We start from the raw sequence: 11,941 nt of genomic DNA, 5'->3' as shown, positions 1-11,941 counted from the left end.
GGAGGGAAGAGCAGAGTCAGCCAAGAAATCCTTTTATTCACTATCCATATGCTCTTGAGTCAACTGCCTAAGCTCCTCAAGTCCTCTTGCTTCTGTAACACAGGGATAATCATAATTTTCCCTGATGATTGTTATGAGGATTAAGCAAAATAAAATAAAATATATGGAAGACCTTGGTGCTGAATCCCCAGTGATCCCTATTCTGCGCCGGGAGATGCATTCAAGAAACTTGAAGCTTAGGAAGAAATAATAGAATTCTTAATACAGAGTCTATTGGCAAAAAGTTTGAGTTGAAATGGGTTGGGCAAAAGCAGCAATTTATTCATGTCTTACAAACATGGTCTTACAAACATCATACAGAGCTGGCACAAAAGAACAGACACCATCTCATACACCATGCTTCCTTCCAAATCACTTCTATTGAGTCACAACATCAGAACAAGTCAGTTACTGAGTTACACGGTTCTTCAAACACAGAGACCTCCCCATGAGGGTGGTTGGATTGGCTAATTAGACAAACAGTTAATTTACATGTTTCATACAGTGCAGGATTTGCAACAGAATTCAAGATATTCACACTGATATTGTAATACATTATAAAACAGTTTAATTTTCAGAAGATGATGGGATCGCAGATGTCCCTGCCTGTTTCAATTCCTTTCTAGTTTTCCTTCTTTCTTTTCTTAAAAGCAGTTACAAAGAGTTTTACTCAACTTTTCACACTCAAAAACACTTTAAATTTTAAAAACTAAAAACTATTTACAAATTCTTCATTGTAATTTTGAAAGTATTCATTGTTGGTTTTGCTGTTCCAATTAGAAAAAAGAAAAATCACCCTCCAACAACCATACTTTACTTGGTACCACCATTACCTTCTGGCTGCTGTGAGGGATACTTCGAGTTGACTCCTCACAACTTTTCAGAACTCCAAAATAGATTCTACTCCATGGTCCATGATAACAAATATACATACAATAAAAAGGCCATCTGACCTCCCCAAAGCACACACTGACTACGATTCATTTTGTGTTGCTTTTATGGAAATGCTGTGAGGTGACCTTCTGTTGGATTAAAGACAATGATTAGGGAATACTCTTTTTTTTTTTTTTTTAATCCCAAAGTCATCTTAAAGCACAAAAAAGAGGCAGACTTCGATCTTTGTACATACAGAATGTAAAACATTTTCTTTACATTAGGCATAGTCATAAAAAGCATGTATGTTGTTGTGAAAATGCATTGTCATAGAATTTACAAACACTGAGATATCAAACACATTCTCAAAAACAGCTAAGGTACTGACACAAAACCTGACTCAAAATGTAAGTTTTTCAGTAGACTTTATCTCTAACTTGCATATTTAATAATTCAACTGTGTCCAGTTTCACTCATAGGCTCTAAAAACACAAATATGGTGACATTTGTCCTTTCAAGTAATCCCAGGGTGCTGCTTTTCTCCAGCAGGTTTTCACAATTTCAGAGCCCTGGCACTGGCAAACCACAAAAGACACAAGTCTATAAACTGCTCCACAGACAACAGCTCAAGACAAATTAGCCTAGGAAAGATAGTGAAACATACTTTGTTGTGCTAATTTGACAGCCTAAATAGATTTTGTGTGAAAACGTGTAAATTATATTAGGCTTTGCTGTATAGCTATTTTTCAGGCATTACTTAGTTTCTTGGTTTAAGTGATGCTTTCTATCTGGCAGTGGTTAAAACTTCAAGTCTGTCTGTGTCTTTCCAAATAGTAGCTTAGTCCTTTCTGGGGGAGGACAAGCTGCTAGAAGACTTAGTCATGTCCTTTCTGCAGACGAGGGATGGCCTCGAATGCACACTTATGTACCGTACATATTTCTTTTCAGAAAGCTGCATTTCTAACTGGATTTCTAGCTGAAGTTTATTTCTTTACCCACTAACTAATTCCACAATTTCACAAAGGTAATCAGGGCTTTCTTCAACTACACTGATGTTTGTGAAGGGCAGTGAATAATTCAAGGCCGCAGTTCTTATGTGAGATCATATTTTCTAACAATCTGACTCACATATAACCTTAGGAGGGAGAAAAATAATATTTCAGCCACAGTGTTCTCAACTCAGCCCTTTAATAAAATGATTTCTCAGCTTGTTCACTGTCCTTTTGAAACAAAACCAAGATACTCCTGGTATAATAAGTTGTATCAAATAATTACAAAGAGAAATGACCATATACTTTTATATGCAAGACAACCATTTGCACATGACATAATGAATAAAAACAAACTAGAGAACATTTCTTTAATATCTTTGGATTTAAATAAAAACTGATTTCCCCATCTGAAGAAAAATGGATGAATTTTCATAAGAGAAAACATGCTCTTCATTTGCAAAACCTAAAAATCACATCGCTCTCCCGTGACATGTTCCCACAAGATCATCACCTTCTAAACCACATCTATAGCTTGGGATTGCACTGCAGGATTCATAAAATGCTCAGCTACTCTGGTAACCTGCAGAAGAGACTGAGTAGTTCATGAAAATTTATCCAACTTCTCTAATATTGGGGAAAATATCATGATACACATTTACAGTTACTTTCTGGTCTGCTAATTCAATCCATTTCAAACAACAACAACAACAAAAGAGCAGCTTGCTGTCACAAGCTAGTAATCACGAATCAGGAGAAAAAAGGAAAGAAAATTGCTCCTTTCTTAGTAAAAATCATTAAGTTCCAACTTATCACGGCTAGGACACTACCCATCACAGAGCATATGCCACTTAGCAATTTGTCTCCTGGGATAGTCACAGATCTCTTTCCAGTGCTCTCCACCGGTGCCTTCTGCAGCTGCACCCAGGACCAACCGCCCTATCACCTCATTTCTGGACCCCCTTTCAGAATCCAAAACCAGAAATTCAACACTTATCTCTTCAAGACCCTCACAAGGAATATCAAAGACAAACAGTTCATTGAACACCGCATTGGGGGTGCATTTCTTCACATGAGTCTTCTTTTTTGAGATTCTCTTTTTGGCATGGTACAGGTTCACTTTCACGTAGGGATCTGCAATGGTAAATGACAGACATTATCCTGGCAGAACCTGGCTGGAGAGTTGATCTCAACGTAATGGTGCCCTTAGAGATTGATGCATGCCAATAAAATGAGATTGGAATGAAAAGGTGTCAGAACAAAGTGAAAATATGGATCAAGCTTGACCTATTGCCAACAAAATGAAAACAAGAATATGCAATGTGAAGAGAAAACCGTTCTAAACCATAGGATGGGAAAGGGAGTTTAATGGCAAGAAGAAGAGATAATTAAAACAACAACAACAACAACAAAAACTTCTAATGGCTCATTCTGATTATGTATAACTCAGTCCAGAAAATAAGATAGAAGAAAAAAGCATTAAACAAGACCTAACCTGATTGAATTATATGACTTTGGTAGAGTCTCTCTACCTCTCTACTTTTCTGTTGTACGGGCATTTAGAATTCACAATGGCAATGTCCTTTAGTGCTTTAAATTTTGTGTTTCTTTAATCCCCAGCTGGGTTTGCTTCCTGTTTTCCAATGCTCACCTTCCCTGTGTCACCCTTAATGTATGGATTTTAGGATCATGCTACTTATCATATATTTAATTATATTATTTTTGTCTCTTTTTGGTTGAAGCATGTGAGTTCATTTGAGTGTCCTAATCCAAAACTTTAAGATCATGTCTTCAACCGCCATTAATAAACAATAGTAGTAATAATAACAGAAATAGAAGTTATTTAATGAGGTATATCTTTCTAGTCTTCACAATCCCCCTCAAGGTAAGCATTATTACAACTACTTTGTACAGAGATTATGAAAGACAGTCAAGATTATATACTAAAATGGAAGGGTTAGAATTTGAACTCAGATGATTTTACTCCATAGGTCAAGTATTCTTTTCACTGTGTGATACAACAAGGAATTTTTTTTCAATTAGTCACAAAACTAAAAGCTAATGTTTAAAGCAGATCCTTAAGAAATTATAGGAAAAATAATAAAAACAACAGAAGCATAAGTGTTTGGTGAGGCAGGCTCACCAAAAATACTAAAATTAAGAACTCTTCTCCCAAACCATTGAGAAATTTTTGGCTATGATCTCTTACCTCAGCATTTATTACTGTTTTCTGCTTCAAACCCATACAGTCAGATATCTAACATGTATTAGCAATGGCTTAAAACTTAGACTAGATAGTTTTCTTTTTCTCGCTAATGGCACTGGCTTACATTGTTATTTCATTAAATGAGAAACAGAAAAACAATCAGATCACTTGCGCTTGTGGGTAAAAGGTAAATCAAAGTCATGTAAGTTGCTACCTATTTTGCCCAATGTATTACTTATACACTGAGGCTGAATTTTTCAGAAGCATTCTTACCTGAAAGTCCAGACACATCAGATTTAGGCAGGTGTCGAGCTTTTAAAACAACCACAGTCAGAGTATTTGTCGTGGACTGATAGCAGAGAGAGATCAGTAACTCACCCCGTCCTGAAGACTTCTAAACAAAGAGAGATGTGGTATAAATATTTTTATTATTTTTCTTGTTTTGAAATTCATACTTAAAAATATTTTAAAACAATACAATATTGTTATTTAAATATAGTTTTCCTACTCCTTTTTATTTTAATATGCTAAAGAATTCAACAGCAATCACAAGGTTTTGTTCCATACTATCACCTTCTAAAAACAATTTTCTGCCATCTTGTGGTGGTTTTTGGTACTACCGGATATTAAAATTTGTAATGAGTTAGCCACACCCATTACTAGAAATCTTTTAAAAAGGATATTGAGAATACAGCCTATACTGAGATATTGTTGTTGTTGTTTGTTTATCTGTTTTTACTTTTTAACTAAATGATTTCTTTTTGAAGTTATTAATAAATGTCTAATCATTTGAATGGATCTATGTAGGGCAAATGACTCATGATAAGTTTGATTTGATTTTGATTTTTTAAAAAGCACTGACATTAGTGGAATTTAAATTCAGAGCAACTGAAATTTATTCTAACTGCTACCATCTCCTATCCCAGAGGACTGATGGAGTTAAAATTCTCTGTCCCTAGCCCCCACTCAAAGTCCTCTTTCAAATCCAAGAAATGAATTAAGTATTTGAAGGAATTGACCCAATTTTTTAATACTTTGTTTTTGGAGGGTATCATAAGATACTTCTTTGTATGCTACTTAGATTTTATTTGTACTTTAAAGACATTTGTTAAGAAGACCAAGAACTCAAATTACAAGTATTACCTGATATTAACAAATATGTAAACTCAGGGCTAGATTATAACTAAGAATGATGGCGGGCCAGAGCTCCTAGAACTTCAATCTATATACAAAAACTGACATGGGGTTATTATATGAATAAGTAGTTCAAGAAGAATCAGAGTAGGGAATAGATCTTTATTCCTACTCTGCCGCTAAACACCTTGGTGTCTCAAACAAGCTACTTAATTTTCTGAACCTTGACTTTTCATAATTTCAACAAAGAAACAAAGGTGATCTTTATGGTATTCTATAAAATCATGCCTTACAGAAACAAATTACTCTGAAGTACTACAGTTTAAATCAACTGAGTTCTGTTTCTAAAGGGGGAAAGGGGATTAAATTTGGTATCTTATCATTGTCTAATAGTTTCAGAACTACCACAGCCATATAACTACAAAGGCAGAGTAACTCACTTCTTGTCATACAACATAGTGATGAACATTTATAATTCAAATGATGTGATGGCTCATCTTTGAAGAGCCATTCCATAAAAAGTCAATACAACTTCCAAATCCTCAGGATAAACTGATTAAATTTTCAATTTCAATTTCAATTTCAAATTCAATTATGCTGATGTTAAAACATCGTTGTTAACTTGCTTATGAATAAGAAATATTTACCTGCATTTTAGGTTAAGTGGAAGTCCTAGTCAAAATACTTATGATAAACATTAACAGAAATATTTATATAAGTGCTATTTAAATACCCATAATGGATGCCTATTTATTTTATATAATTAAAATACTTTAAGCATTTCAGTTGTGGATTAAATTTTCTTTCATCTACTCTAGTCCCTTGTTCCCCATTTGATTATGATTAATAATAATTAAACATGGTAAAGATGATATGTATAAAACTTATAGTTTAGTGAAAATCCCCTAGATACACAAAAGCTACATAAGAGATTGTTTCTAAATACTTTAAGCACTAAAAGTGAATTACCCTAACATTTCTCTTGATAATCTCTCTGTTCATTAACATTTTTCCATCAGATAATTCAATTCCTGCAAGAGGAATAAGGACTTCTCCAATGATATCATCTCTTGAAAACCTGTCAAAACTCAAGATTGTGAAGTGCAAGGCCAACTCTTGGATCTGGGTGTACAGGATCCCATAGAACGTAAAGGTCTCATCAAAAGCTGGGTCCAAGGTCTTTCTCAGAACTCTGGTTTTCACTTTATGCTTCTTCTCTGGGAGGATCGTCATTTTGATATATGGGTCAGAGGTCATTGACTGCTCATCCATGGCTGGCAAGCCACGGGCTTCCTTGATATTCACCACAAATGCTTTCTTCTCAAAGTTGTACTCTAAGGAGAAGAAGAGGGTTCCCAGCTTCTCCTGTTTCTCTTCTGAAGTAATGGAAGTGCTGGACTTTAAGCTATCAGGGGAAACAGCCTCTTTCTCCCCTTCTGAAAAGAGCTTTGGGGTCACATTCTCCAGATCAGAAGGGCTACTAGCTTTGAGGTTTGTTTTGGGAAAATTGCCATTGAGATCTCTCTTCTCAAGGTCAAGATGTAATGAATTCTTTGGCACAGCTGGTTTATTCTTTACTTCATTTTTGTCATCTGCTCCAAACTTCTTCTTGCTACTTAGATTTTCAGGATAAATATCAACTCCTTTTAGTACATGCACAAACTTATATGGAGGAGTCTTGTTAGACTTAGATGATTTTCTCTGACAGCAGATCCAAGCAAACAGAGAGACTGTGAAGACCAAGCCAAATGCACTGAAGATCCCCACCACTGTGGGGATTTCATCTGAAAAATCAAATGACCAATAAAATACATTAAAGGAGTAGAGTTGGAGATATGAGCCTATTTGAAAAGCATGCTGGAGCTGGCAATTGCTGTAGGTTGCACAGATTGGATTACTTTCTGACTGTTCTGGGTATGAGTTATGTACACATTTCATATCACCTTCAGGAATAAACACATACACTGCGTGACATACAGAAAAGAAATACACTATGATAGAAACTTCTTCATTTCAGTAGGGTTTTTTTTTTTCAAATAAAATAAAAAGGTGACCAGGCTTAGGTCAGGGATGAGGGATGCTGAATGACCCTGACCTACCTTTGTTTTCTCAGATAATGTGAGTTAACTATAGCATGATAAATCAGTACTAATTTCATTATACTTTCTTGACATTTTGAAGCTTTCCAGAAGCATCAGTTTTTACTGACCATGAAACTCTAAATGCACATTCTTTAAATACTGAGAAATTTTGTATTCTTATTAGTTCGTTATTTATCCCGGATTCAATAAGGAAACATCTAAGGGCTAGTGGTTCCAGGAATTTGAAGAAATGAAGGAACATTATCTGCTATTATCACAAACTCATCAATAATTTCCATTTCAATTATGGAACACTGGTAAGAGAAATATTACATACATTAAGGAAAAAAGAACAAAAAAAGATGAACAGCAGGGTATTGTTATTATATAACTTCTATCACTGCAAACTCCTGGTATACAGACCAAAATTTCTCAAACACTGAATTATCTGAAGTACAAATCCCTAAGTGGGATAAAAATAAAACAATGGCTACAAATGAATCATCATTCTTTAGCATGTATTAAGAGTGAATATAGATAATTTAGAGTTCAATTTTATCCATAACTGATTTTTTTCTAACATTTTTCCACATGGAAAATGGTAATAAAATTGAACTTGGCATTCTTACCTTAATGAGGGCACATTAAATTACTGACATTAGGTAGCACTGATTATGCATGAAGCTTATCATGCCCCATATGTAAGCATATTCCTCCAACTAATGATTAGTAACACTGTTTAAGTAAAAGCAGTATTATTGTATCGGACACAGAGCAGCAATTGAGTCAATGTTTAATTTAATCATAGTGAATATAACTAATGTAGTATTATCTGGATTTAGTTTCATTCTTGTGCATTTTTATCCCAAATAGTGAATAGTAAAGTTAAAGGTCCCAGTCAGGAAAGGGTTAAGGCTTGTTGGAATAACCCCTGAAAGAACAATCTTTTGTTACTCCCGTTCCCCATCCCCCCAAATCTTTTGCCTATCTACTTCATAATTTCAAAACTGAACTCAAAGAATATAAGAATCAGTAATGACAAATAAGAGCAGACATATGTAAGATTAAAAAACAACAGTAAAAATATTCCATAGTTTAATTAGATTAAGGAACTGATCATGTAAAGATGAAAAATAAACCTTTGAATTCCCCAAGTAGAAAAAGCAGTAAATACTACAGAAAAAGAATGAGGCAAGAGCTAAAGATAATCAGTTAAACTTAGTATCAGCTTTTTGGTTTTTCCTCCTATTCAAGTCTCTGTGGGGGGGGGGAAATCCACTCCTGGACTCTCCAATAATCCAAGGCCAAGAAGCAAAACCAAAGTCATTGCTAGGAGAACAATAAATGCAATAGAAAATGATCCTTTTTTTTTTCCCCCTAAATAGACCAATGGCCCAAGCTAGAACATATTTTCCCCTAGCCCTATCTCTGAAAATGCCTCAGTATTAGAAAATTTCTTATTTTCAAATCAGAAATCAGGAATAAACATCACAACAATATAAACTCAATCACCCAAATGAAAGGCTGTAAAGGAAACTCATTTCTGAATATAATGTCACAGATTGTCTCTATTCAATACTTATGTCATAAGGCAAAATATTCAATGTATCATGGAAAGACGCACGTACTCCCTCTGTATTCTCCACTGATAAGGTCTTAAGCTTCTGAGAGTAAAGACCTCAGTCATTCCACTCAGTTTAATAACAATTGTGATTTATTCATAAATATCATTCCTTATTCACAAACTTCTATAAAATTTCCTGATTTTTTTGAATACTTGTAAAGTAAGTAAAACTTCATCTCCTGTCTTTGAAATATAATGGGACCTAAAAATAAGACTTTTTAATTTGAAGTACATCGGATTTTATTTACTGAGAGAAGGAGAGCAATGGGGCCAAAAATTTGGTATAGGAAGAGGGAAATTGAATTGGAAAACAGGATTCCTAATTTTACTTTCCAGTAGCTTTTAGTTAACTGTTTGACGTGCCATACTTCTCTCACATCTCTGGGCTTTGGTTACCTCACCTGCGAAATGCAATGAACCAAGTCCGTTCATTTCAAATGCCACTTTAACCCTAGCATCAGAGGATTCTCTGTCTTCCACTAGCAACATATTTCAAGGATACAAGAAAAACATAGCAGAGAAAAACAACCTTATGGTACACTGCAAAATGAAATATACACCCCAAACCCCCAACATTCAAGTTGTTTTATACTGAGATCAAACCCTTATGTAATCCCAGAAACATTGGCTTGTTCTGGTAAGTTAAAAACAGATTTACCTACAAATAAAAATCACCTACAGAATTAATGAAACCAAAAACACACAACAGACTCCCTTTCCTTTACGCGTGCTGCGATTTACAGAGCTACATGAACGTTTAGGAACTTCTTGGATGTAAAATCTCCCCAGCAGAAGGCAATTTTGAGGAGAAAGATAGCAAGGAAGGGAGAAACAACAGAGATAAGCCACGACTGCCCCTTTCCAGTTCTCATTCTCTTTCAGATTAACTACCTAGGAAATCTATATCCAGCATCCCCTGAAAAAACAACAAGAACAACACCAACATCACAGCCCACTCTGGAGTATTCAAGAAACAACCACAGTTATAAGTTGAGTAACTTGCTTACCAAATTCTTCCCGGCTGGTAGTGATCGGAGCCATTTTTTGCTGCGTGCTCTGTCCGAGGTGCTGAACGGAAAACTCCCTGGCTTGATTCACTTGCCTGGATCTGAAGCGCTGGCTTTCCTGAGTGCTGAAAACAACAGCGCGAGCTCAGGGGACCTGCGCCCGGAACGGGAGGAGGCAAAGAGGGAGGTCCACTTGCTCTCGCACAGTGATTTGCCACCCCTGTTCCTGTTTTGGCTCTTCTGAGAAGCTCGTCTCTGAGACACTAGACGTGGCTGAAACCCGAATTGACGCAATCCTGACGCTACAGGGTTGAAATCAGCACCTGCCCTCCTCCCCTCCGCCCTCCAAGCCTCTCCTCTCCTTCTTTCTTCCTCCCTTCTCTCCTGAGGATTCAACACATTCTCATCAATTATTTTAACTGTTGGACTACTGGAGATTAGCTCTGCTACTCTGTGGGGGCTCAGAGGCACATGGAAATGAGCCCCCAAACTCATTCCTGTCAGTTTCTAATAGAAAATCTTCTGATCATCAAGATCAGTAAAAGCGTGTCTGTGAGTTATCAGAATAATGAAATTTACAGAGGTGATTTAGGGTAAGAATGAGAAGAGAGACATTTCTGCATCAAATGAACATTGTGACATGCAGGAATATGTTTCTCCCTTTCTAATTTTTTCTTTGATACTTTATACCTATGTTTGAAAAGAATCCATTGCACATTGATCCATTTGAAATAAGACAACAGTTTTCCCACTATACTCACTTATTTTCTAATAAATAATCTAGATATTTTGCTAATGCTGTTGCTCCATCTGTCTATAAGCTCTCCTCCCTTTAATATCTGACATTTGACCAGTTAAAGTACTTAGGAACAGATGGGAATAATCCCTTCTACATTCAGACTCACTTTCAGTTATGACTTTTGCATATAATGAGACTGCTCCTGGAATGACGTTTCTGGTTAAAAGCCCTGACTTCTAATAGGATTGTGCAAAAGAGTTACAAGAATCAGACCAAAATTGAAAATGAATGAAATTGATAATTATTGGTTATTTTCAAAGGAATTTTTTTTCAAATATGTTGTTTTTCTGAACTGATGATATTTCTGGGGTTGAGGAACTGGAGAATATCTGGTGCCAAAATCTGATTAATTTTAATCTGAAGAGTGTGCCTTTTAAAACAAATATTTAGCAATTTTCCAAAGGGGAGAACTCAGGTTGTAACTCCAACTGTCAATTATTGCTCCGCAAAGAATTCCCTTGCTCTGGAGCTCAGTGAGCAAATGGCATTAGGTATGTGTTGGGATGGGGGAGGAAGGGGTACTGGGTGGCTCTCAGAAAGCTACTGTACAAGTGACAGTTTCCTCCACATTGGCAAATAGTTGCTCTGAGCGTCAGGACTGTGTCTGGGGAAAAATTAGCTTCAGTCTTTTGCATCATGGAAAATTTTATAAACCAAAGTCCTTTTCTTTCCCTTTCTACTTGCTCCCACATACTTGGCATTTTAACATTCTTCTAACAGATTTTTAAAAATCTTATATTGTCATGCTATGAAAGCACACAAATTAATTTACTGTATTCATTTTTTTTCCATTGGCAGACCCTGTATTTTGTATCCTTATCTTTTCACTTCATTCACATTACTTGCTTCCTCAGTTATGCATGAACCTAGTGGGATTGTTCCTAGGAATAGACATTCATTAGATGAAAGTGGCATTTATTTGTTATGCATATATCATAGGTAAACAAAATATATGGTGTGAGGTTTACCAGAGTGTGTATTTTCTGGCTAAGTTATTGCTACCATATGGTTAAACTCATTTGTTGTAAACATAAGTACCTTATTTGTATGTTTTATATAAATTAGTATTTCATTAATTTTACCTTCAGGTGGCAAAATGCTGTCATCTAAAACCTGTCTAGACTATTTAAACTCTGTTACTACAGAACTCCATCCCACCCTGGGCTGTCTCATTTCTAAGGACACATTG

The 11,941-nt window shown here is 35.7% G+C and overlaps 1 protein-coding gene across 2 annotated transcripts; it reads right to left on the bottom strand.

The window, feature by feature from the left end:
* Nucleotides 1-284: 284 nt before the first annotated feature.
* Nucleotides 285-10,315, bottom strand: SYT4 (synaptotagmin 4). 2 transcript variants are annotated; one of them, XM_032310872.1, is made up of 4 exons: nt 9,954-10,315; nt 6,211-7,025; nt 4,381-4,498; nt 285-3,035 (listed from the first exon to the last, which is right to left on the bottom strand). In XM_032310872.1, the coding sequence occupies exons 1-4, from the start codon at nt 9,985-9,987 to the stop codon at nt 2,728-2,730; spliced, it is 1,275 nt and encodes a 424-aa protein (XP_032166763.1). In that variant the 5' UTR covers nt 9,988-10,315; the 3' UTR covers nt 285-2,727. The 2 variants fall into 2 exon arrangements, with proteins under 2 accessions (XP_032166763.1, XP_032166761.1); XM_032310870.1 differs by having other exon boundaries at nt 4,381-4,501; nt 9,954-10,312.
* Nucleotides 10,316-11,941: the final 1,626 nt, after the last annotated feature.

The sequence above is a fragment of the Mustela erminea genome, chromosome 13, assembly GCF_009829155.1.
Source record: "Mustela erminea isolate mMusErm1 chromosome 13, mMusErm1.Pri, whole genome shotgun sequence".
Lineage (NCBI taxonomy): Eukaryota > Metazoa > Chordata > Mammalia > Carnivora > Mustelidae > Mustela > Mustela erminea.
Note: the sequence above shows the minus strand (reverse complement) of the source record. Positions and strands in the feature narration are given on the sequence as shown.